General features: G+C 44.4%; 1 protein-coding gene across 1 annotated transcript in view; it reads left to right on the top strand.

Annotated features, from left to right (window-relative positions):
* Positions 1–2795: 2795 nt before the first annotated feature.
* Positions 2796–27224, top strand: part of nhsl2 (NHS-like 2) — a 271813-nt gene continuing 247384 nt past the window's right edge. Inside the window, exon 1 of the mRNA XM_067997035.1 lies at positions 2796–3075. Coding sequence (XP_067853136.1) covers positions 2796–3075 — 280 coding nt within the window. The remainder of the gene's footprint in view (positions 3076–27224) is intronic.

Below are 27224 nucleotides of genomic sequence, written 5' to 3'. Positions count from 1 at the left end.
TGAGCAGCTTGTGCCTGATTTTGCAAAAAGAGCTTCCACTCCACCAAGCTCTTATATGCTGGCACTGAAGAGAAAAATCTATCCCGTAGTTTAATAGTGGGTTAGCTTTGCCCCATAGTGATCTTTTGCTATCTCTCATTCTCCAGCAAAAGCAACCTAGGAAAACATTGGGAAGCATCAACACAGAGCAGACATGCAGGTGATGAAATCTTCAGGTGGGAGGTTCGGACTCGTGACAAATGTAGAGTACGTTGTTATGAACAGGAGAAATATTTTGCTTCTGATATTACCACTGATGAGGGAAACTCCTCTGCTGGTTCACTCGGTAAATGCACTGTATGATGTATGATTAAGCATCCAGATCAGAAATTCAGTCTCTGGTCTATGCTAAATTAGCTGATCTCTGCTGGGATTGCTACGAATTGGCCTCAGTGTCTCTGGGCGAGGGAGAAAAATGCCAGGCAGAATTCATAGTCATGATCATAATCCAGGGACTTCTGTTGTAAAATGCACATGGATGGACATCGAATGAGGACAGGATTAGATTTGTTGGTGATGCCCTCGTTGTCAAATAACCATTGTCTAAGCTCACATATGAAGAATGGTCGCTGGATGGTGTGCTGCCCACCTAGAGTAAGTGCCATGAGAACAAGAGGAGGCCATTCAACCTCTCGAACCTATTTTACCATTCAATTAGATCATGGCTGATCTGTAGCTTTACTCTATCTACCCACCTTAACCCTTAGTGCTCTTGCCTAACAAAAACATATCAATCTCAGTTTTGATATTTTCAGTTGACTCAAAAGCTTTTTTGGGGAGAGATTTGTAGATTTCCTCAAACCATTGTGTGAAGAAGTGCTTTCTGACCGCCTCTGAATGGCCTGGCTCTAATTTGAAGGTTATGCCCCCTTGTTCTGGACTCCCCCACCAGAGGAAATAGTTTTTCTCTATCTACCCTATCAAATCCTTTAATCTTCTTAAGCACCTCAATTAGATCATGTAAGGGAATACAAGCCTAATCTATGTAACCTGTCCTCAAAATTTAACCCTTTTAGCTCCGGTATCATTCTGGTGAATCTGCGCTGCACCCCCTCCAAGGCCAATATATCCTTCCTGAGGTGTGGTGCCCAGAACTGAATGTAGTACTCTAAGTGGGGTCTCACCATAACTTCACATAACTGTAACATAACTTCCACCCCTTTTGTATTCCAGCATCCTTGAGATAATGGCCAAAATCCCATTATCCTTTTAAATTATTTTTTGTACCTGTGCTATGCTAAATTAGCTGATCTCTGCTGGGGCTGCTACAAATTGGCCTCAGTGTCCCTGGATAAGGGAGTACAGTGATTTCTGTGCTTGGACCCCTAAGTCTCTCTGTTCATCCACAGTTCCTAGCTTCTCACCATTTAGAAAATACTCTGATCTATCTTTCTTAGGTCCGCAGTGGATGACCTCACACTTTCCCACATTGAACTCCATCTGCCACAGTTTTGAATCGATGGAAAACTGTGAGCAGCCGGTTTGATTTTAATCTATCAATGTCCCATTACAATGTTTTGCTCCCATTTACGCTAGATATTGTGCCACCTAACTTAGTGTTGTCAGCAAACTTGGATATATAAGAACATAAGAAATAGGAGCAGGAGTAGGCCAATCGGCCCTTCGAGCCTGCTCCGCCATTTAATAAGATCATGGCTGATCTGATCCTAACCTTAAATCTAAATTCATGTCCAATTTCCTGCCCGCTCCCCGTAACCCCTAATTCCCTTTACTTCTAGGAAACTGTCTATTTCTGTTTTAAATTTATTTAATGATGTAGCTTCCACAGCTTCCTGGGGCAGCAAATTCCACAGACCTACCACCCTCTGAGTGAAAAAGTTGACCTTCAGGGATGAGGGGAACTTTAAAAAAAAGATTGGGTGAGGCGAATTATTGACTGCCCCAAAGTTACAAATTTGTGTTGTTTGGGTAGTAAATTGCTGCACACTAAATGTAAAATTGTGTGGATTTGTTGCACAATGTTGCTCCACTCCAAATCACTTCTAGTCATCAAACATTCTCGTGAAAACTTCCCTATTTGCTTTAGAAAGGGGCATCATTCAAAAAAAAATTGGGGAGTGAATGGTGGCAGAGCGAGGACCACAAGAGTGACACACGTGACTGGACAATATGTGGTATGCTGCAAACAGCAACAACAAAAAAGTTTTGTCGAACGCATTTTGTTTTTAAAATAACGAATTAGGAGGCTACAGAAAAGACGATTCTGTAAACTGCTTGGAACTTGCAGCCCTGAAAGGGATGAAGCTATCACGAGTATACACTTACGTTACTTTGTATAAACTCTGTCTCAGACTTCCTGTTGCTCTGATGCGGGAAAGGGACTAATACTGGGAATGTTATAACATTGTGGATCCAACTCAGCTCCCTGCTTAAAAGGAAATGTCAAATTCACCGCCTCATTTACATTATATAAAAACATTCCACTGCAGTATTACAGGCAAATGCTGGGCAATCCGGAAAAATAAACGATGCTGATTCTTTATTTTAGAGAGAGCTTGTTGGGTTTGAATTCCGAATAGATTTGTACCACCCCCACATCTTATTAAATAGTTGTAGTCCCCTCCCCTCCCAGAGAAACAGCGCTCTCTGGAGGCTAGTGAAAGATCTGTCAGAAAGCAAAGAGCGATCCCATTCGCAGCTCAGGCTTGTTTTATCTTGACAGCTGTGTGATTGCATTGCACGCCTCCTATCATTTACTATTTTTAGGTAGATTTTATTTTTTTTTGATTAAAAGAATGCCTTTCTGCAAGAGGATCGTGCGCCCTGTGCGAGTTTGCCGTCTGCACGGTGAAGGGAGAACGCTGTCAGCGTTGGAGAATCTGATCGATGTGTCCAGTTTTACTTTGGGAAGTGTCCTGAGGCAGCTTTCGGCTCTGGCGAGAGAGGCGGTGAGCGTGTTGGAAGAGATCGAGCTGGAGATCGGATCTATTAGCCATCGGGCGCTGCTACTGGAGGTCAGAATCATCGGTTTGCACAGATACGTGTCAGCCCTGGCTCTCAGACCTGCTGCACCCTGTGAGTACCATGGAGCAACTTCTGTCCAGTTTCTTCATTAGAGGGAAGGGTGGGGCAATGTCTTCATGGAGAAGCATTTGCCAAACTTTCTTGTGGAGGTAGAGGATCCATGTGCCAATATTATCAGCATGGTATTGTGCCTAGGTACTGGGGCATTTTAATGTGATTTACATTATCCCACAGATACTTGAGTGATTATCTGCCAGCTCTGTGTTATTGTCATAAATGTTTAATGAGGACCGTGCACAGACTTGTGGTGGTGGTTGCAAGTTAACATTAAGAGCTATTAAAGGAATCACAATGACATATTTGGGATGCACTGCATTGATTTAAGTTAAGGAATCTTACAGCACCAGGTTATAGTCCAACAGTTTTATTTGAAAATCACAAGCTTTCGGAGATTATCTCCTTCGTCGCGTGAGTGAATGAGAAGTTCTCAAATCGCATATCTTATATTAGGCTGGGACACAATCACACCAATCAAAGGTGTCGTTGGTGTTCAGACAGGTTAGCCACGGAAAACAGTACGTCCCAGTATACTGAATACACAATGGGTCAAATTACACAGACAAAGAGAGAAAGAGACCCGAAAGGCAGAGAGAGAGAATGTCCAGCTGTATTAAAAACAGATAACTTTTTTTTTCCTGCTGGTGGGGTTACGTGTAGCGTGACATGAACCCAAGATCCCGGTTGAGGCCATCCTTATGGGTGCGGAACTTGGCTATCAATTTCTGCTCAATGATTTTGCGTTGTCGTGTGTCTCGAAGGCCGCCTTGGAGAATGCTTACCCGAAGATCGGTGGCTGAATGTCCTTGACTGCTAAAGTGTTCCCCGACTGGGAGGGAACCCTCCTGTCTGGCGATTGTTACGCGGTGTCCGTTCATCCGTTGTCGCAGTGTCTGCATGGTCTCGCCAATGTACCATGCTCCAGGGCATCCTTTCCTGCAATGTATGAGGTAGACAACGTTGGCCGAGTCACAGGAGTATGAACTATGTACCTGGTGGGTGGTGTCCTCTCGTGTGATGGTGGTATCTGTGTCCATGATCTGGCATGTCTTGCAGAGGTTACCGTGGCAGGGTTGTGTGGTGTCATGGACGCTGTTCTCCTGAAAGCTGGGTAATTTGCTGCGAACGATGGTCTGTTTGAGGTTGGGTGGCTGTTTGAAGGTGAGTAGTGGAGGTGTGGGGATGGCCTTAGCGAGGTGTTCGTCGTCATCGATGACATGTTGAAGGCTGCGGAGAACATGGCGTATTTTCTCGGCTCCGGAGAAGTACTGGACGACGAAGGGTACTCTGTTGGTTGCGTCCTGTGTTTGTCTTCTGAGGAGGTCTATGCGATTCTTCGCTGTGGCCCGTCGGAACTGTCGATCGACAAGTCGAGCGTCATAACCCGTTCTTAAGAGGGCGTCTTTCAGCGTCTGTAGGTGTCCATCTCATTCCTCCTCGTCTGAGCAGATCCTGTGTATTCGCAGGGCCTGTCCATAGGGGATGGCCTCTTTGACGTGGTTAGGGTGGAAGCTGGAAAAGTGGAGCATCGTGTGTTTGTTCGTGGGCTTGCGGTAGAGTGAGGTGCTGAGGTGCCCGTCTTTGATGGAGATTTGTGTGTCCAAGAAAGGAACCGATTCTGAGGAGTAGTCCATGGTGAGTTTGATGGTGGGATGGAACTTGTCTGTGTAATTTGACCCATTGTGTATTCAGTATACTGGGACGTACTGTTTTCCGTGGCTAACCTGTCTGAACACCAACGACACCTTTGATTGGTGTGATTGTGTCCCAGCCTAATATAAGATATGTGATTTGAGAACCTCTCATTCACTCACTCACCTGACGAAGGAGATAATCTCCGAAAGCTTGTGATTTTCAAATAAAACTGTTGGACTATAACCTGGTGTTGTAAGATCCTTACATTTGTCCACCCCAGTCCACCACCGGCATCTCCACATCTTGATTTAAGTTGTACTGCATTGCTATGTGAACAAGGTGCACTGTTGGCTTACATTTGGGAGCAATGATAGAATCATAGGTTACAGCATGGTAGGCGGCTATTCGGCCCATCGAGTCCCTGCCGGCTCTACGCAAGAGCAATCCAGCTAGTCCCACTCCCCCACCCTATTTCCGTAGCCCTGCAAATTTTTTCCTTTCAAGTACTTATCCAGTTCCCTTTTGAAGGCCATGATTGAATCTGCCTCCACCACCCCCTCAGGCAGTGCATTCCAGATCCTAACCACTCACTATGTAAAAAAGGTTTTCCTCATGTCACCTTTGGTTCTTGACACTTCTGTCAATGGGAACAGTTTCTCTCGATCTACTCTGTCTAGACCCTTCATGATAGTTCATCTCTGAGATCTACAACAATCAGCTGGGATCCTTGGCAGAAATTGTCATCAAATTGAATCATATAAGGTAAAGTGGAAGAAACCTACGTTGGAAAATCTGTCAGCCCAATTGCTAAAAGTGCTGCCTAATATGTAACTGATTCACATAGACCAGGAAGGTCACCGAGTTAGTTTGTCTCAGCCAGCATGGTGATAGGGGAGTGACAAGTGGCTTCAATTTCCCCTGTACTATGGAGGGGGGAAAAAAATCAACCAGAGTTCCTGCTCCTGATCGCTATCCAATGACCATTGTGGAAAGTGTTCAAGTGTGAATGTAAGGTGAGGTCAAGACCTAAGTTGGCTGTGATGACACCCTCCATTTGGTAAAATAGCTTGCTGACATTCTCAATCTAGGTGCACACATGAAGGATAGTGCTTAGAAAAGGTATTGGAGGGCAGCTCGATCCCAAGGAACTGTACCCAAGTGAGGAGGGGAGACATTGGACAAAATATGTGTCTTATCTATCTCTAAATCATCCATCTACGGATTGGATGGGAATATTAGTTTGAATGCCTCTCTATGCAGTTATCCTCTCCATCACCAAGACCGCCTACTTCCACCTCTAATATCGCCTGTCTCCACCCTTGCCTGAGCCCATCTACTGCTGAAAGCCTCATCCATGTTTTTGTTACCTCCAGACTCTACTATTTCAACGCATTCCTGCCTGGCCTCCCATCTTCCATCCTCCATAAACTCAAGCTCATCCAAAATTCTGCTGTCCATATCTAACTTGCTGCAAGTCCCGTTCACCCATCACCCCGTGCATGCTGACCTAGGTTAGCTCCCGATCCACCAATGCCTCAATTTTAAAATTCTCATCACTGAGTTCAAATCCCTCCATGACCTCGCCCCTCCCTATCTCTAATCTCCACCAGCCCTACAATGCTCCAAGAAATCTGTGTTCCTCCAATTCTGGCCTCTTGTGCATCCTCCACTTCCTTTGCCCCACCATTGGAGGCTGCACCTTCAGCCATTTAGATCCTAAGCTCTGGAATTCCTTCCCTAAAACTCTGTGTTTCCACCTCTCCCCCTATAAGATGCTCCTTAAAGCTTTCCTTTTTGACCAAGCTTTGTTACCCGTTCTTTGGCTTTTTGTCAGATTGCACTCCTCTGAAGCATCTTAGGACGTTTTACTACACAAAGGCACTATAAAAATGCAAGTTATTGTTGCTTAAAGGCACCGAGACGGATTTCTCACTTTGGTTGTATTTATGCTGAGCTGCCAGCCCTCCATCCTTCTCCACACTATTGTCCAATATGGACCAGTCAAGGGCAACTCTTCCAGCAGAGATGTGTTGATTGAGGTGAATAGTATAAATGAAAACCTTTACCTTTTAAAACAAAACAGCCAGCAGAAACAGCTGACGTGCCAGTTGGAAACAAAATAAACAGATAGTACTGTGCTCTTTCAGAGGGAGTGCACATAGTTGATACACACCTGCTTCCCTCTCCAAATGGGACCTGACTCTGGGATCCACTTGGTTAGACTTCAGCAGCAACTGGATCAGCTACAGCAGCCTTTGAATGACTCAAACAGAGTTGCTGAGTTTGGGCATGACAGTATCTCTGCTTCCCTCCAAAACAGGCTGACACTCCATGGAAGGTCACCAACCAAAAGCAATCACATCCTTCCCACTGTAAATATTAATGTGAACAAAAAGCAAAAAATGCAGATTCTGCAAATCTGAAACATAGAAATTACAATGTGGAAATAGTCCATTTGGCCTAACCAATCTATGTTTGTGTTTGTCCTCCACATGAGCAGCAGTTTTCATCCAATGTGCTTGCCCTGTTTCCATATCACTTTATCCCCTTCCCTCAACCACTTATCTAATCTATTGTTAAATGTTGACATGGTCTCTGCTTCAATCACTAACTCCAGTAGTGCAATTCACAGCCTCACAACCCTCTATAAAAAGGTTTCTCCTGCTCTCTGTCCTAAATCTCTTACATTTAATCTTTTTTATCTGTGCCCTTTCCCCTAGACCCCTCAATCACTGGAAACAGCCTGTTTCTCTCTACTCTTTTCCATCTCTTCATAATTTTAAATACCTCTATCATAATCTTCTCTATTCTAACAAAAACAGCCACAATTTTCAAGTCTTTCTTTGTATTTGTATTTCCTCATACAAGGCCGTATCTGAGTGAATCTACAGTGTACTCTGTATTGCTTCAACATCCTTCCTATAGTGTGGAGCCCAAAACTGCACACAATACTCCAACTGTGGTCTTGCTAGGGTTTTGTATAAATTCACAATTACATCTCAAATTTTATATTCTACACCTCTTTCCATAAAACCCAGTATTGTACTTGCTTATGTTATGATTTTGTCCATTTAAGATGCTCCTTTTAATGTCACAGAAAAAGCAAGAAACACTCAGCAGGTTGGTTAGCATCTGTGGAAAGAATAGATAAGTTAATGTTTCAGGTGTGGACCCTTCATCAGAACTATATGACTTGACCTTTGAGTAAATGGAAATGGAAGAAAGACTAAAGTATGAAAGGAAAATCACTAAACAGCAGTATTTCATTGAAGGTACCCCTGAGTGCTTAGGACATTGAGTCTTTTTGCACCATTTTCCCTTGCAATGGTAGCAGATGCAACACCTGTTTGTTCATGCCTTCCCACACTATTGCCCTAACCTGTGTGAGTCAACAGTTTACATGTGCTATGTTCACTGCTCATTGTGCAGCCTCCTTTACAATGGGGAGACCAAAGGCAGATTGCCAAACCCATCCATTCTGTCCACAGTTGTAATCCTGACTGTGGCTTGGCATTTCTACTCTCCCCTCCCTTTCCTACTCTGACCTTTGTTTCTTACATCGTTCCAAACAAGCTCAATACAGGCTTCGGGAAAAATACCTCATCTTTCTCCTGGGCATTCTGCAGTTCACTGGTCTGAATATTGACTTATGTAACTTCAGACCTTGGTTATCTTCCCCCATTTTCTCAGATGCTGGGGATGCATCTGGGCAGAGGGGTGCAATTGACATGAGGTGTGGACTCTTCAGCAGAACACAGTGCTGGCAGGAGATCTGCTCCTAGGGCTTTGCCCTGTCCTTCCTGTTTTTACGTGCTGACGAGCCTTTCTATGTGTTTCCAACATTTTTCATTTCAGTTTTTCTTATTTCTCCCATTTTCTTTTCTCCCATCTCTTTCCACTTCATTCAGATGCATTTTGGAGTGTTTTTTCCATGTATCCTCACCTTGCCTTTTCACTGCCTTTTTAAATGTCCTTTTTGTTTTTAGTGCCTTCTCAGTGAAATGATCTTCCTATATCATTCGCCAGTTTTCTTCTCATTCCAGCTTTTCAAAATCCCTAATGTAACCCATGAACTTCACTCTGACAGAACTCTTGACTTTTGCATGTTTTGTTCAGTCCAATTGAGTGGCTTGCTTTTCTTCCAGCTCTGATGAAGTGTCAGCACTCGAAGCATCAACCTGTCTTTTCCCTTTACAAATGTTGCCAGACTTGCTGCATATTTCCACCATTTGCATTTTTTCTTCTTTTATTGTCCGCTGTATAACTCGAGTAAAAGATGGGATCAGTTTCTCTTTAAATTTATTTTTAAATTTCCGATTGGCACAGCTCAATTACACAGCTGGCATTATTACCATTCTTACAAGAGCTTTATTACCATCACTACAACAGGAATTTCACATTTGTACTGTTACAAACTCTTTCCTATCACTGTGCCAGGAGTTTATCATACATTAGTGATACAGAAAGTGTGTGGTTCAAAAGAGTCATTAAATGTTGAGATCACTAAATAGTCATTTGTTTAATCGTTCAAGACAATTGTTTAGCGCTTAATCAGGACTTGCACCCTCAGGTATTGAACACCCTCAGCCCTGGGGTTGTGAACTACCTGGATTGATGTAGTCAGTCCATTCTCTCAGTAGTCAGTTCCAGTAATCACGATTACAGCTTCCTCATGGGCAGTGTGCAAGGGGAAAAGTGAAGATCTCCACACAACTCCAAGTATAAACCAGACTCTGTTTATTCTCACTTTTATATTTCTACATGAAATCCGGGAGAGCAACACTTAAGTAGTGACCCTTGACCTTCTGCTGGATATTGTGGGCCCACTGCAGACACTTGTTTTTCACACCTTGGGACTTACAAATAGTTGGGTCCCGAATGCCACTAACGGTATTGCGATCACCTCTCTTACATTGCAGTGTGCTGGCTCCTGCCACTCACTAACAATGTAAAAATGCTGTAAGATCCTGTTAGCAGAAAATCACTAAGGATATAGTGGGTAAAGGACAATTCAGTGCTCATGTTTAATCCCTGACCTGCACTGTGTTAGCCAATTTCAACTGGGGCAGCAGCTGGGATGCTATAGTTGGCATCAATGAACCTGTGCTGGGGAGGGGAAAATCAGCTAGGAATTATATTCCTGTTCGCTATCCAGCAACCCATTCTGGAAAGAATGTGTATGTGGATGACAGATAAGAAGATCATCAAGATTGGTTCTGATACCTTCTAGGGTTAAATGGAAAAAAAGAATGAAGAAGGAACTTACATTTATATAGCAGCTTTCACGACCTTAGGACGTCCCAAAGCACTTCACAGCCTAATGAAGTATTTTTAAAATGTAGTCACTGTTGTAACGTAGGGAAACCCAGCAGCTAATTTGCACACAGCAAAGAGATAAATGAACGGATTTATTTTAATGATGTTGCTTAAGGGATAAATGTTGGCCAGCACGCCTGGAGAACTCTCCTGCCATGGGATCTTTTACATCCTCTTGAGAGGGCAGACGAAGCTTCAGTTTAACGTCTCATCCAAAAGATGGCAATTCCGACATTGCAGCACTCACACAGTACTGCACTGAAGTGTCAGTATAGATTATTTGCTCAAGTCTCTGGAGTGGGCTTGAATCCACAATCTTCTGCCTCAGAGGTGATAGTGTTACCGCTGAACAAGATTGACACTTAGCCTGTCAACAATCATTTTTGCAGGCTCAAGCATGACATGTGGACATTTCCCAATCACTGGTCTGTACCAATCTTCTTGAGCTTCCAGAAAAGATCCAGGAGCCAGAAATTAAGTTGCAAATCATGAACTTCAAGCCACTGTTTGGTGCTCCGATGCTAGAGTCTTCCCTGCATTGTAAATAGCCTGGGCTCAACAGCATCAGTAGCCCAGGTAAACAATGGTGATGTCATCTAAAGGGGACATCAATCCTATAGGAGCATTAGAGCTGTAGTTTAAATGGTCGCCACTGTCAGATTGACCAATTGCTCAGTATACTGCATCTTTTATGCAGATAATGGGAGTTTTGGAGCAGTAGAAGGTACTGCCATTGGCTGATATTCTGGAGGAAAAGGATCACAAACTTGTCGACAAAGCTCTGGTACTCATGAATTGTTTTAAACAACTAATTATTGGCTATGATATTGCTCGTGTAATTTTTAAAGAATGATGTCTGTTTCTTGCAGCAACTGCATCTCTGTTTCTCTTCCATTCTCTGATTATATGCGTCCCTCTCTGTCCTTCTGTTACCTTTACTCTTTATTTCTCCCTATGGTTCTTACACAATTTTTGTTGTCTCTATATCTCGGTTTGTTTTCAACTCATTTTATCACTTCTTCTGTTTCCTTTTTGTGTGTCTCTATTTCTTATGTTTTTATGTCCTTGCCTCCTGTTTGCTTCCCATTGTCTTTGTATGACTTTCACATTTGTTTTTTTCCTGCTTCATTTCTAAGGCCAAGGGAACAAGTGGAAAGTTTAGAGAAGTATTGAGCATTGTCACATTGATTTTAAAAAAGAGAGGCAAGAAAGACTGTGACATATTTGAAAGCTAAATGTGAGAGACAGATTGCTTATCAGATGACTTTTCTTGTATCCCATTCAGAAGTATGAGAGAACCACTGGCAGAGTTTTTTCAGATGTGGAAGCAGTATTCGAATCTTGGATGGATTTGGGCTTTAGGTCAAGTTAAGGGTTGTTGAGAGGCAAAGAAAAATTATCGTGATTGAATACACAGCAGAGTTTAAGTATACAGTAATAGAAAATAGGTGGAGAGGAAATCTGTATGAGTCATGCTGTGATGATACTTGTCCCCAGAGTAACCCTCATCTTTACCGAGGTTCATTAATAATATATAATGACTGTATTACTTCCAGATGCAGATTCCCTCAGCGAATGTACATTGCAATAGTTATTTTCTCATTGTGGACGTCATTACCCACGGAGTAGACTACCACTGTGAGAAATGCTGGAGCAGTAAAAATGGATAGAAGCTGGCCCCTTGAGTTCTGTTACATGTATTGTAAGAATATTTGAATAAATGGGAATGATTTTATGAACCATAGGTGAGATCAATGGTAATCATCCTGTTATATTTGATATTTTTTAATAGCACACTGGTGGGGCTATCATTAAATCAGCTGAATACAAAAACATCTGTGTATGGTTGTTACATAACTTTGAAGGTTGTGTCAAAATAGGATTTTTTTTGTCTTTTGTTTTAGACAGTTAAGATAAATCTATTAAAATAACATGAATCAGCTGTGGCTGTATGAATTTTTTTTTGTTCTGTGGCAATGTTACTTTGTGGCTGATGGTCATGCAGATAAGTTTTATCACTATTAAATGGGAATTACTTCACCTAAACTTAACCGGTAACAAAATCCTTACAGGGTAAATAAAGCAGTGGGGGAGGACTTATACTAGTGAGGCATTGGATATCTTAGAGAATGTAGTGGAGGAGTTAAGAATAAGTAAAGTGAAGGGACAAAGGTGTCTAAAATAATAAGTTCAAGTGGGGATGTGAAAAGACCTACCTTAGGGAAGATAGGAGAGAGTTTAAGGAGAAGGGTAGTGAAGGAAAAGGTAAGAAACAATAAAATGAAAGGAGTACTGAAGATTATAAAAGGATCTGGGTTGCACTGTTTACATGCAAATGTGCAAAACATTAGAAAAAAAGTCAGGGAATTAAAGGCACTACTTAGAACCGAGGGACATGATGTTGTAGCCTCAATGGCAATTGACTTCAGTTGGATGGGCCTAGAAAATAAAAACTTCTGGCTAATTTCAAGAGAGATAGAAATGGAGACAAGGGAGGAGGAGTGCCTTACTAGTTAATGACATGATTACGGGTATAGAAAGAGTTAACTGATGATGGTGCTTAGATGGAATCTGTCTGTGGTAGAGTTAGGAAATAATAAGAAATCTGTTGCCATACTGGGAGTACATTATAGACCCTGAATAGTGGAAAGGAAATGAAGGATCATATTTGTAGGCAACCTAGAGAGGTTTGCAGTGATAACATTCATTATAATGGGGGACTTCAACTATCAGACTAGGTAGGATAAGGCAAAAATTTCTGGTCAAAACAGGGGGGAGGGTGGTTTCACCTAGAACTAGTTCCCTAATCAGTATGTTGTATGTCCAGTAAGGCAGGATGCAGAGCTAGATTTGATTCTGGGTAATAAAGCAGTACAAATAAGTTACCTTAAGGTAGGAGCACACTTGTGTAGCAGTGACCATAACCTAAATAGGCTCACATTGAAAATGGATAAAGAAAAAGTGGAGTCAAAGATAAAGACAGTGGAGTAGAAATGGGTTCTAGCCCAGATTAGTTAGTTGGAAAAAATGGCAGATCAAACGGTGGAGCAGCGATAGGAGATATTTAAATACAAGCTGCAGAAGGTATAGGTTAAATATATTCTGAGTAGGAGTAAAGACTTTGGGGGTGAAATTGATCTTTGGCACTAGCACAATATGGGCAATAGCAAATCGGCGGCTCGTTTTATACCCTGCCCGATTTTTTTTTCCATTGAAGCCAATGGAAAGTAAGATGGGGGCAGGGTATATAATGAGCGGCTGATCCGATCCCGTTAGTTTCCTGCTGGGCAGGTAAGGTTAAAATGACTTCTATGTTGTTGAATTTGCACAAGATGTTGGTTAGGCTGCAGCATAAATATTGTGTGCAGTTCTGGGAACCCTATTAGAAGAAGGGTTTTAGAGCCATGGAGAGGGCACTTTTGAAGATTTACCAGAATGATACCAAGTTATAACGAAAGGCTCGAAACTGGGGCATTTTTCATTGAAACACACAAGGTTAAGGGGGAATCTAATAGAGGTTTTTCAAAATTATGTCTGAAGTTTCCTCATAATTCTCATATCACCTCGTAATCAGTAGAGCCTTTAAATATTTGGGAGACAGTTGATTTCAGTGCTGGCTTTCTTTTTATTTTTTTTCACAAATTGTGTGCTTATCTAGGTAAGGGATGTTCATGGTAGGAATGCAACACTTCCCTTGTTTTTCCATATCTGAAGAGATTCTATTAACACCTCTGTCACATAGTGTGTGTATATCATGTGTGTCTATATAGTGTGTGTGTGTGTGTGTATATATATATATATATATATATATATATGTGTCATCTGATAGGTGATCCATCTCCACCTCTGACCCCCAACCTCCCTCTCTCCTTCACAATCTTTCTTATCTTTCTCTAGTTTATAGATGCTAGTATGGCCAATGTTTCTTTAAATTTTCATTTTTTGTTCCTTCTAAGCTCCAAATACACCATCATACATTGCTTCCTCCTCACTTTATCCACATTGGGCCAAATCAAGTCTCCTACTCTAACTCATTCTTGACCAGGACCTTAAAACTGGAATTGCTGACTTCACCCAGATTTTTGCTTCATGCTGCAATCTGCATGACTGGAAACTCAAATTTAGCGTCAACTATTCACTACTTCCTGTTTTACCTCATTTCTTTTACTCTTTTCACGCTTAGTGATGTCCTGCAATATGACCCTTAATCCTTCACCCTGATTGCTTATTTCTAGATTAGTATTACATGGATAAATGTACAATAAAATTAGTTCTGGACTACACTAACCATGTGCATCAACACTAGCCTCAGAACAACATCCTCTACTGCACCAGTGACATTTTTCCATTTCCTAAACTACCTATCCTGTGGTCACTCTGAATGAAACTTGAGAATTAACTGCTAATTGTGTTCATTTTCTACTGTGGGCCTCTGCGTAATCACAGCAACTCCTGTGATTGTCACCTAAATTCTTAAGTCCTGTTAAAGAGGTATTGTTGACCAAATCATTAGTATAGCTCTCTGCATTTAAATAAACAACAATATAATGCAATTCATGATGCAACCATAGAATTCAAGGTAGAAATAGTCATCACTTCACTTGCGCATGACATCATTGTTAATGTAAACTAATGTGACTCTCCTGATCTGTTTCCCTTTCTGAAACTGCAACTATTTCCCCCACTCCCCACCCTTGAAAGGTTTTCCTTAGAATCGTCAATGTTGGAATTTTGTGGAGGTGGGCTTTTGCATAGTTTGTAGGTCCTGTCATGCATCAATTCCTGTTTATTTTGGGTATTGCAGTCTTTAAACATCTGCATACCAGTCTGGGTTGCTTGTTATCATTCTCAAGAAAATTCGCATATTCTTTTACACACAGCTTAGTAACAGCTTTTGACTTTTGGCCCATTTGGCACACCCTACTGGAGAGAAGTAGCTCTATAGGAGTGTTCTCTGCTACATGCATCGAAATCAAGGCACAGAATCCCTGGCAAGCAGGACCAGCAAATGAAAAACACATTGGTTCTAGGGACTGGGTTTGCTCTTACACCTGGAACCTGGGTGCCAAAGTCGGCCCCAATTGATGGAATGCAAGTCTCTTTTCTCTGTTGCCTATAAGAGCCCTTTGTGAAATGTGTTTGGAGCAGTCCCTGTTCAGTTCATATTGGGTGTGGTTCCCCAGCACAAAACTGTCCCCTAATTTGAAACTAATTAGCATGAAATTGGCAATCTCACTCACAGCAGCCAAAAAAGATGGCTAATGTGGGAAGTGGAAAGTGTTCTTCATCTGGCTGTGCTGCATCCCATCTGGGAGCGCTTGGTGCTTATGTTGGGTGACCAAATATTCCATTCCATTTCATTCACCTTGTTGAGCAGAAATATTCACCACAAAAAATGTACACTGAATATGCATTGCCTTGCCTGTGCCTTATACAGAAAGACCTATATTAGGAGTTTTTCCGATGTGACAGCTTTGGTATTGGAATGGGTTAACCATCCTGCCAGACTAGACGAGCCCCTTCTTATCACATGCGCATGGCTACATGGTGTGTTGATTTTGAGCTGATGATTGGTTTGCATTCAACCTTGTGAATAAAATACATGTGACTATTGAAAACTGAAAGCCACTCTTGCACCATTGCAGTGTTAATATTGCTAACACACTCTTGTCTGAGCAAAACTGAGAAGTCTATTTAATAGTGTAGTGTTGTTAAACAGATCTGATCCATATTTTTCATTGTAGTAGATCCGTTTCATGTTTTGGTAAGACACCCACTTCATATTTGTGACAGATGCAGTCAGCTAGGTGGTTGCCACAGGAAATATTTGGAGAGGGTGTGAACGAGGAGCACATGGCTGAGGTAGATGATGCAATGAACAGCATGCACAGTATGTTGGAGCTGTTTTGAATAGAAGTATGTCCTATGTTCCTCTGTTCACTGCTGACAAGTGTCCAACCTTGTATTCTTTCACAACAGTGCTTGGCAGAGGACTGGCTTTTCAATTGCTGACATCTGTCGCCCGGGTAACCATTCTATCATCCTTTCCATATGTTTTCGAACAATATTTGGTTTGCAACTTTTTTCCATTTTTATTATTATTGTAAAGCTTTGTAATTTTGAGACTCTGTCTTCTTTTCTGAAGGATAGATGCACACATGGAACGATGAGAGATTATTTAAAAAATTTCATACATTTTCCCTATCTCTCCTCAAGACGTGAACTCTTGCTGGGGTACAGTTCCATGGGCTGTAGCAGTACCTTATTCAAGTGGCCATTTTTGATGTGTGAGCATGCCTAGTAAGTGTTAGCAGGCAACTTTTCCCAGTGAGGCCTCAATACTTATTCCCATCCTGTCCTCACCTGCTGAATATGTTTTCCAGTAAGTTTTACTGACTGGCAATCAGGAACGGGAATCCTGACTGGTTTTTACCGTCCCGAGCCTGAGAATGCTGAAGCAAATTGTAGCACCTCCGCCACTGTCCCCGGATGAGTTCAGTTAACACGGCAGAGACCAAGAATTGCACCTGGCACCTTCTGGCCTGTGTGACTCAGTGCTGAACTACATGTGGTCCTGGGCAGCTGGCAGCATCCGTATAATCCCAGCATGAGTTTCACCTACAGCAGAGGAAGGGAGAAAATTAGCCTGTGCCTTGCAGAAGCAATCTGACAAACACAATTACAGTTCAAAGTAAGATATTTACAGAATTAGATAAAAGCTTTGTGCAGCTCCACTAAAAGAAAATGTGAATGATTTCACATTGGTAACTCACAGGTGTCAGAGGTCAACAACAACAACTTGCATTTATATAGCGCCTTTAATGTAGTAAATTGTTCCAAGGTGCTTCACAGGAGCGTTATCAGACAAAATTTGACACCGAGCCATGTTAGAAGATACTAGGAGGGAATTCCAGAGCTTAGAGCCTAGACAGCTGAAGGCACGGCCTCCAATGGTGGGATGAAGGAAATCGGAGATGAAAAATAGGCCAGAATTGGAGGAACGCAGAGTTCTTGGAGGGTTGTAGGGCTGGAGGAGGTTACAGAAATAGGGAGGGGCAAGGCAAGACACTTAGGGGGTTAAATTGGTTAACCCCCATAAATGGATGCTGGGATCGCGGTGCGTGATTAACCCACGCCCAGTGGTTAAGATGCAGACAGCATGTAACATTGGTGCTGCCTGCTGTTTTACATGATTGCTGCGTGCAGCCAACACTACCTGCGCTGTTGAGTGGTTGCTTACCAGCAGGGGGCCCAGATAGTGCGACTGACTAGCACCACTTAAAGGGTGGCTGCAGGAAATGGTGGGAGTCAATGGTGAAGTGAATCTGTGCTGCAATATAGTGAAGTGTGGTGATGATGGGAACTCTGGAATTTTTAATGTGGAACAACTTGGCTGCTCCAAGTTTGCAGTTTGCATATTTTCAAAATATAAGATATGGGCCTGAACGGAGTCTGAATGGAGATCAGACATCGCACACGTAAAACACAGATGCAGATCCTGTCCTTATGTTTACAAACTGTGAGTTCTTTCAAAACATTGAATAAAAGTTGCTCACAACTACATCCCACATCCTCCAATCTGCACGCCAGACCTCACCAATCTGCCGATCTGAGTTTGTACCGGGCCTGCGAGAGAGCATGCACCAAGGTCTCCGATGCACTAAAGGCCTTGGTGCAAGAGGTGGTCAGAAGGAGGGGCATCCTATATCTGCAGGGGGGGGCAAGAGGCCCTCCAGACATATGCTCCCGAGGCAGTAGAGGACGAAGTCAATGCCAGACGTGGATGCAGTGCAGGAAGAAGTTCACTGCTTTGACACGAGTGGTCAAGGTGAGTGAGGTCAACTGTCAAGTGGCATTTCCTACCAACTGCACCACTAGCCGCATCCACTGCTCCACACACTACACCCCCCATCACCCACATACCAACAAACTCTTTCAATCAGTAATCAACTCTTCCAATCAGATGCTTCCTCTCATCCTCACACATTTAACACTGTTGCAAGCTGCACACCCACAACTCACAGGCCACACACACTGGTAGCTATTCAATCATGACAGCCACCTCACCCAAACATCTTGCAGGACACTCACCAACTCACGTCCCGCTTTCTTGCAGGAGAAGGTGGTGCATAACAAAAGACAGCAAGTGATAGTGGCTCCATGGAACATGAACCTGCTGTCCTCTCTCAAGATGACGGCATACCTGTCCCACCCCTGCCACTCTGCCAGTGCCCTTCCTGTTGCCTGTCAGCTAGCCCCACTCCCTTTAGAGTATTGAAAGTTTATTATAGGAAGATAGGAACAGGAGTAGGCCATTTAGCACCTCGAGCTTGTTCCACCATTCAATGAGATCATGGTTGATCTGTGACCTAACTCCATATACCCGCCGAAGCCCCATATCCCTAAATACCTTTGGTTAACAAAAGCCTATCAATCTCAGATTTAAAATTAACAATTGAGCTAGCATCGACTGCCATTTGTGGAAGAAAGTTCCAAACTTCTACCACCCTTTGTGTGTAGAAGTGTTTTCTAACTTCACTCCTGTAGCTCCTGGCTCTAATTTTTAGGCTATGTCCCCTAGTCCTAGTATTCAAGTATAGGAGACCTCCAAAAACAGGTACAAATGCATCAGCAGCCAGAAGCAATAATCCAGCAACTAACCTGTAACTCCTGCATGATCCCTTTAAATAGCGCTATTGCCCCCCCCCCCCCCCCCCATGTCGTTTAAGACCTGTTCAGCTGTGCATGGTTAAGACAGTGCATTGGCTGGAGCATTGAGTTCCAAAATCACATCTGTCCCTTTAAATCAGCGTTGCACACTGATCTACTGCATAATCTTCCTACTTTAGATGCTGCTGGCGTTTGTTAAGTACGTGTGCGCAAACACCTTTACCAATATGGCATCCTGTGAATGTCATGCCGGAAGCGTGTACACATATTAGACGCCATTTTTGGTGCTTAGGCGTCCATGTAGCGCCTCCACAACGAGTGCTACTTGGCCCAATTTAGCCCCCTTGAGATTCTGAGGACAGCAGCATCGCAATGGCTAAAAGTATAAAATAAAAATGAAAACCCATTGTTGTTGCCAAGTTTCAGCAGATTCTTTAACATTTGCTACAATGACCACACGCCCGGACAGCACAACCCCATACAGAGTTGAACCCCTTGTCTGCAAATAACACTTTGTTCCTGAAGTATCTGACTTCCTCTTGTCCCTTTTTTTCTTGCTTTACCTCATGCTTTCTTGCCTTCCTCTCTCCTATTCCCCATTTATCTGTTCTCTTCCTTTCCTGTATCTTGCACTTTTTTATTTCCTCCTTTTCTCCTCCTGTCCTCCTTTTTCTCCTCTCTCCCTCTCCCTTTCCTTCTTTTGCCTTCTGCTCTCTTTCTTTGCCATCTCCCCTCTCCCTTTCTCTCTCTACTTTTCCCCCATTCCTCCCCACTTAGTGTTTTCCCTTCAAATTGTTCAACAGACCCTAGAATTGCAAGCAGTAAATGTAAATAAAAGATTATCCTCAGTGACATAAATGAAGTGTTGAGTTTGAGGATGCCTTCATTTGATGCCCTTGCAATTGTTTCTCAGAATTGCGTGGGCATGAGTCACATATACTGTCTGTTGGAAGTTAAAAATCCTGTGTGCCTGTCAGAATAGGAATGGTCTGATTTTTAAATGATAAGAGAAATAAAAAACCTTCTGAGCGACAGCAATCAGAATTGTGAAAAACAACAGATTTTTCTGAATTTTTTGTTTTTTGTCTTTACAAGATATTGGAAGGCATGGATCCTGTCCTGGAAAGTATGCAACTACTTTTATTTCAGAGTGAGTGGGCCTGTTTCTGTTCAGTATTTGATGAGCTGCTGGCCTGGTCGAGGGGAGGTGGGGGATTTGCTGCAAATGCAGGTGAGGAGCTGTGTAGGAGGATGATTAGCCCTGTGAAGCTGAAGGGGGCAATGGGATGCATTTTCTCTTTGACTGCTTCTACTCCCCCTCCCCCCCCCCCTCCCCCCTACCCACACCCCCATCCCCAAGCCTGGGGAGAGGAGGGTTGCCACCTAAGATCCAAGTCCTCCCCATTTCCACTTACCAGTTCTAATAATGTCGATAAAGGTTTTAATTGCAGTTGCTTGTAGCTAGGCTAGCATGAGTGAAAGCATTAATTATCACACTTGATGCTGTCAGTGCTGACAATTTTTTAAATGGATCTTGGCAATTAAACCTATGTCCGATAGCAGATTCTGTGACAAGTTGTTAATCCTCTAGCTATTAACTTTTTAATCATGATGGCCCCTGTTTCTGTGACCTCCTCAGCTCTGAGTTACTTGTACAGATTTAGCTGAAAATGTGTAGAGACTGGGTTCTTGTCACTTAATTCTTTTTTTTCCCCAGTCATCTTCCCTCCTTTCCTGAAGGTGCTGACTCTTGCTGCTACCCATGGTGGAGCAGCCTGCCGACCTTCACTACCCAGGCTCATAGATGAAGAATGGACACTTGAGTGAGGTACTGGAGGGTGACTTGTGTCTACAGAACTGCACACAACAGGAAGTCAGCGCCTTCAGAAGGGAATTAGGGGTTACGGGGAGTGGGCAGGAAATTGGACATGAATTTAGATTTGAGGTTAGGATCAGATCAGCCATGATCTTATTAAATGGCGGAGCAGGCTCGAAGGGCCGATTGGCCTACTCCTGCTCCTATTTCTTATGTTCTTATGTTCTTATGATAGGGAGGAGATTGGGGTAAATAAATACATCTATTTTTACTTCTGATTATTTTTGCATCTACCTTATCAAATCCCTTTGATCATTTTAAACACCTCGATTAGATCACCTCTCAACCTTCTAAGCTCAAGGGAATACAAGCCAAGTTCATGTAACATGCCCTCGTAAATTAACCCTTTAGGTCCTGCTGTCATTCGGGTGAATCTGCGCTGTACCATGCCACATGATTCTAAAGAGGTTATGATAACTAAAATTAAGGTTCTATTTAGGAAAAATGTATCAATTTGTATTAATTTGAAACCAAGTTGTCCTTGTTTCTTTTGTCTGTGCTAGAGACATGAATTCTGCCGGTATTGTCCAATTGTAATTCTGAGGTAACAAGGTTCCTCGTGGAGAAATATGTGTACCTAACTAAAAATTGATACAGTGGCCTCCCTAATATTTACTACCTGCTAAGTCAGCTGGCTCACTGAGTTAGAAGGTTGTGGGTTCCAGCTCTACTCCAAGACTTGAATACACAATCTAGGGTGAATCTTCAGTGCAGTAATAAGCATTATCGGAGGTCTGTCTTTCAGATGAGATATTAAATTGAATCCCTGGCATAAAAGATCCATTGGTACTTTTCCAAAGAAGAACAGGGACTTATCCCACCATCTTGATTAACATTCATCCCTCAGCCAATGCCATCAAATCAGATTAACTGGTCATTCATTACATTTGCTGTCTGTAGACCTTGCTGTGTGCAAATTGGCTGCTGTGTTTGCCTGCAAAACAACAGTGACTACATTTCAAAAATAATTCATTGGCTTTGAATCAGTTTGGGATATCCTAGGATCATGAAAGGTGCTATATAAATACAAGTTAAATCATTCATTCTTTCAAGTTCTTTATCCCTTCTTTCATTCATTAAAGGTGCTATATAAATGCAAGTTCTTTCTTTCTTTGTTTTATTTATTTATTTCGTTGTTTCATTCCTTCTGTTTCTTCCTTTCTCTTTTTTTCTTTCTTTTGTTTCCTTTTTTTCCTGTCCAAGATGCTATATAAATGCAAGTTCTTCCTTTTTTCTTTCTTACTTCACTTGTATAGTTAGCTGCAAATTCACCATGTGTTTTGTTTTTAGAATTTAGGCAAAAGCTAAGACCCATAGTCCAGGACATCTCAAGGGCTAAAAACAAAAGGAGAGAAAATGAGACCGGGAGGCCTAAAAAGTCGGCCCCACGAATTTAGCAGTGGGACCAACGTCTACGCAGATTGGCGCAGGTAATCCCACTGCTAAATTGGTATACTTTGCACCCATTTTATGCCCTAAGAAACGGGCACAAGGCATACCCTTGAGAGGAGACATTTACTGCTTTGGCACCATCATTTACAGCCTTTGTCGCCAGATGATGTTGTCACACTGCTTGCTAAATAGGGGAAGCTATAAATGTCAACATGCTTTTAAAATGGATTTTACCAGTAAAAAGGAAAGTCCGTGATTTTAACTCTATCATTGGAGGAGTGCTCTGTAGATTAAGATGAAGTTGTTCAGAGGCCACAGTCTCCCTGTAATTTCACTGTGACCTTACCTTTTAGGTTTGCCAACAATAATAGTAAAAGAAACTCGGGAGCTGAATGAAATCTCTGCATTGCTGCTCCGAGCCTAGGACTGAGGAACATAGCGGATTTTCAGGAACAGGAAAGAGCCATTAAGTTATTAATTTATTTGTGTTATTCAGCCAATGTTGAGGCTGTTTGATCATCACTTTCCCTTTTTAAAAAATATAAAATAATGACCCATGCAGTGTCCTGTAAGTGGTGGATCCTGAGTTGTGTTTCACACTCTCTGGATTTGCTGCTGTTTCCTTTGGGTTGTTGTGTTGTTGTCCGATCCTGCTGAGATCCTGCCTCCTTTATTTAGAAGCAGGAAATGTCGAGGTTCTTCGCACAGGGTTGGAAGTCTTCCCAGATGAGCTTGGCTTTAGTACAGTACTCCTCTGGCTTTGCTGTGAAACAGATAGGCTTGTGGTTTCAGGAGGAAGGTAATTATGACATGAACACTACCTTTGAGTTGGAGCATAAGAGGGAGATACTGGGTAGTGGCCATAAGACAACCAGCTTTTCTCTGAATACTGGTGTCGAGACCAACTATCCTCAGTACAAGAGTAATATTTGAATTTTGGAGTGGAATTTGCACTGTCCATCTCTAACGCTGGCTGGACCATCACTTTTTATTTCACCGATTTTCTCCTTTCCCCTCCAGCTGACCCTTGTTCTTGGTGCATAGTGATCTTTAGTACATTCAGAAAGCATTAAGAGAGTCGATCATGTAGTTTGGATTAGTCATGTATAGAACAGACCAGTTAGGGATAGAAGGTTCCCTTCCCTGAACCAGTTAGGTTTTTCTGACATTTTGCAGCTTACCAGATTTATTGACTTCAGCTTCACAACTTGCCATGGTGGGATTTGAACTTACAACCTCTGAGTTGCTAGTTCAGTTCCAAACCCATTACACTATCTTACCCACATCATGGGCTCGATGTTACCAGGCCTGCGGGTTTCCGGCGGGTTGGGTTTCGGGAGCGTGGTCAACACGCTCGGTGAAATTAGTGGGTTGCCCGCGCGATCGTAGCAGGCAACACACTAATAGGAATCAATCACCTGCTCCTCCGGGGTCCGCGCTGCTGGTCTGCGTGTCGGGCGGGCTGCGCATGCGCAGTACGATCTGTCAGCTGGAGGCGCTCTAGTTAAAGGGGCAGTCCTCCACTGACAGATGCTGCAACCAATGGAACAAATTACAGCATGGAGCAGCCCAGGGGGAAGGCTGCTCCCGGTTTAATGATGCCTCACCCCAGGTATCATCAGATGGGGTGAGGAGGAGGGCGAAGACAGAGATCTTCCACCCGGCGGGCGGGAGGAAGCGGCCAGCCTCTGCCACCAAGAAGGCCTGGCTCGAGGTGGCAGAGGGGGTCACCTGCGCAACCAACATATCGCCCACCTGCATACAGTGCGGGAGGCGCTGCAATGACCTCAGTAGGTCAGCCACAGTGAGAACACGAAGTCTTTCCCCTACACTCCATCTGCCCCAACCCCACATCTCCTTCGGCGCCGCCAACACTACTCTGTCACATCACCCCTCATACCCACTCAAACCCCATCCTCATCTTACCTCCACCTACTCACCTCGCCAGTACTCATCCTGCCACTAACACGCGACCCAATCCTCATACAATCTCATGGCTCTATCCCATACTCGCCCTCTCGTGCATCTCCCTCACAGTCAGCCTCACTCAACCTGCCACCACCTGTGCTGCAGCCACAGGGCATGCATCACATATGTGCAGTAGGCAGCGTAAGGCAAATGTTTCGTGAGCATGAAGGGGGTGCACAAGGGTGTCGGAGGGTTTGCCATGGGTGTTACCTATATTGAATTTCAGAGCAACAAACAGCACACATTATATTGGCACCACCACTGCCATGTCTCCGCGAATCCTGTCTGTTGTGTCCAATAATGCCCGCTCCTGGGTATCACAATGAGGACCCACCACTGATGCCACCCATCGTGTTACTGCAGAGTAGGTGCAGGTGTATTTGCAGGGCTCTTCCGCGCAGACGACTGAGAGACATCGGCGGTGTACCCGGCTGCACCCTGGAAGGATGCAGAGGAGAAGTTGTTGAGGGCAGTGGTGACTTTGACAGCGACAGGTAAGCAGTTGGTGCTGGGGTCAGCCAGGAGCAGCTCGGCATGAAAGAGCCTGCAGATCTCCACGACTACATGTCGAGCGAATCTGCGCCTCTGTGTGCACTGCTGCTCGGAGAGGTCCGGGGAGCTGCGCCTCGGTCTGTGGACCCTGTGGCGAGGATAGTGCCCTCTGCGATGCGTCTCTCTCTGCGGTAGCCCTCCCTCCTGCTGTGCAGGTGGGCGTGCAACAACACCGTGTTGGGGGGCTCCACGTCTCTGCGGCGGACGGCGTGGACTGCGAGGCTGCTGGGGCTGGTCATGCTGTTCGTCCTCCGAGGGTGTCCACGCACCACCCATCTGGCAGGTGTTGGTCTGAGGGGTTGTGCAGGGTAGGTGGGTGGTTCCTCGGACTGGGGCTGCGGTTTCGTGTCGGTCTGTCCTCTGGCTTGGCGGGGGGTGGTGGGGGGCAGGGGTTGCCCTATGTGACGCGGTGGCCTCCTGCGTGGGTGAGGGCTCTCCCCCGTGGAGTGCACCTTGGCAGCTGCCACTGGTTGGAGAGAGACTGTTTCCCCCAGTGTGTGAAACACTCTGCGATGCAGGTAAAATCCCACACTTCCTCTTTTGACAGCTGATTCAGCTCATTAACTGACCTCAACAAGCAAGGTAAGCACTCTCAAGTGGAACCCCGCTGGCGTTAATTGCCTGCGGGATTCCCACCAGCGGGGGCCACGCACGCAGCCCCGCACGTCATCGGGGAACCCGGAAGTGGTCGGGATCGCGGCGCGATCCGGTCACGTGACCGCATATCGGGATTTTCGGGGCCCCCCCGCTGGAAACCCGACGGAAACCCGACCCTAAAATCGAGCCCCATATGTCTAACAACTTGTCTTATTGTTTTCTGCTCTCACTCGCCAACCTGGTGCTTACTTTATTTATAAATAGATAAAACCAACACAAAGGAGATTGAACTTCCTCACTCATTCAATGAGCTGCTCACTTACTCGGAGTTTCTTCTGACTCTAAGATCCTCATTCCAATCTCCACCTCACTCCAAGCCTCTTCACTCGGAACTCTTCAGTCACTCACTCAATGGGGTCGATTTTAGGATGGCCGTGGGGGCCGGGGGGGGCTCATAAAATCGGGGAATCCCGGAGCGGGTCCAGAGCCCGGCTCCGACCTGCCCACTTCCGGGTTCCCCAGTGATGCGTTCGGATGCGTGCGCGCGCAGCTCCCGCATGCGGGCCTCCCACCGGCAATTAAAGCCGGCGGTATGACAATTTAAATACTTACTTACCTAGTTGAGGTACTTGACAGACCTCATTGACAGGAGATTTTGGCAGGGGTGGAATTTTCAAGTCTTCTCAGCATGTTTCCTGTGCTGTGGGAAACACTTCCTGTTTAAGCAGACGTGTTTCAGCCAGCATCCAGTGGGAGATGCAAAGGATTATTTGACAGTTGGGAGAAATACCTCATTTATTGCAGCAGGACACTCTGTCACTTCAGACAAAGTTTTGGTTGCAATACCTTTGTCTTTTCACTCAAAATTATTAATTTATACCCTAATCTCTGCTGTGCAAACACACATTTACCTACTTTACGGACCCCCTCAAACTCACACCGTCAGGATGGGGGGGGCGCCATGGCTGCATTCTTCACTTCATCCGAGGACAAGCATCATCACCAGCCTCGCCAGGCACGCCGTCCACCTCTGCCACGTGGAGCTCCGCAATACAGTGCTGCGCCACAGGCACCTGCACAAAATAGTCGTGCAATTACACATACACCCACTGTAGGGTGACCCAATGGGTGGCATCAAGTGTGAGTGTTCATGGAGAACCTCATGAAAGGGACTTATTGCACAAGCCAGTCAAGAATGGCCAAGACGTGGCAGTAGTGGTGACAATAATAATATTTAATGTGAGTTGAACCAAAATCAAATATAAATAAAAAGCATGACAAACCGTCAAACACCCTTGTGCATCTCCTTTGTGCTCACGAAATCTTTGCCTTACGTTTCCTACTACTCATAAGTGATGCATCCCCTGTGGCTGCAGCAGAGGTAGTGGCAAGTTGGGTGAGGGTGATCATGAAGGAGATGCATCAGAGGGTGAGTATGAGACAGAGCCATGAGATTGTATGAGGATTGGGTTGAGTGGTAGTGGTGGGATGAGTACAGGGAGGTGAGAAAGTGCAGGTAAGTTGAGGATGAGGCTTGAGTGGGTGTGAGGAGTGATGTGATAGAGCAGTGTTGGCAGTGCAGAAGGAGATGTGGGGTGGGGGCGGTGATGTGGAAGATGGAGTGTAGGAGAATGAGTAAGTGTGTACACTTTGGCTGACCTAGTTAGGTCATTGAAGCGCTTCCTGCACTGTATCCAGGTTCGGGATATGTTGCTGGTGCTGCTGACCTCCTCTGCCACCTCGAGCCAGGCCTTCTTGGTGGCAGAGGCAGGCCACTTCCTCCCGTCCGCCGGGTAGAAGACATCCCTCCTCCTCCTCCTCACACCATCCAGTAAGACCTGGAGTGAGGCATCATTAATCCTGGGAGCAGCCTTTCCCCTGGGCTGCTCCATGCTGTAATTTCGGCTGTTTTCTGCAGGAGCAGCATTGGAGGTCTACCCCTTTAATTAGGGCTCCTCCAGCTGACAACCTGCGATGTGGGTGCGCAGTCCACCCACTGCGCAGGTTTCCAATAGGAAACCCAGAAGCCAAGGTAAGTGGCCTCAATTTCTTGCAATCGCCTGTGGAACCCACCAATTTTACTGGGCGGATTACCCACGCTCGATGTCGACCCCCCCCCCCGCTGCCAACCCGCCTC

Source organism: Heptranchias perlo, chromosome 15, assembly GCF_035084215.1.
Source record: "Heptranchias perlo isolate sHepPer1 chromosome 15, sHepPer1.hap1, whole genome shotgun sequence".
Classification (NCBI taxonomy): domain Eukaryota; kingdom Metazoa; phylum Chordata; class Chondrichthyes; order Hexanchiformes; family Hexanchidae; genus Heptranchias; species Heptranchias perlo.
This window is presented reverse-complemented; position numbering and strand designations above follow the sequence as displayed.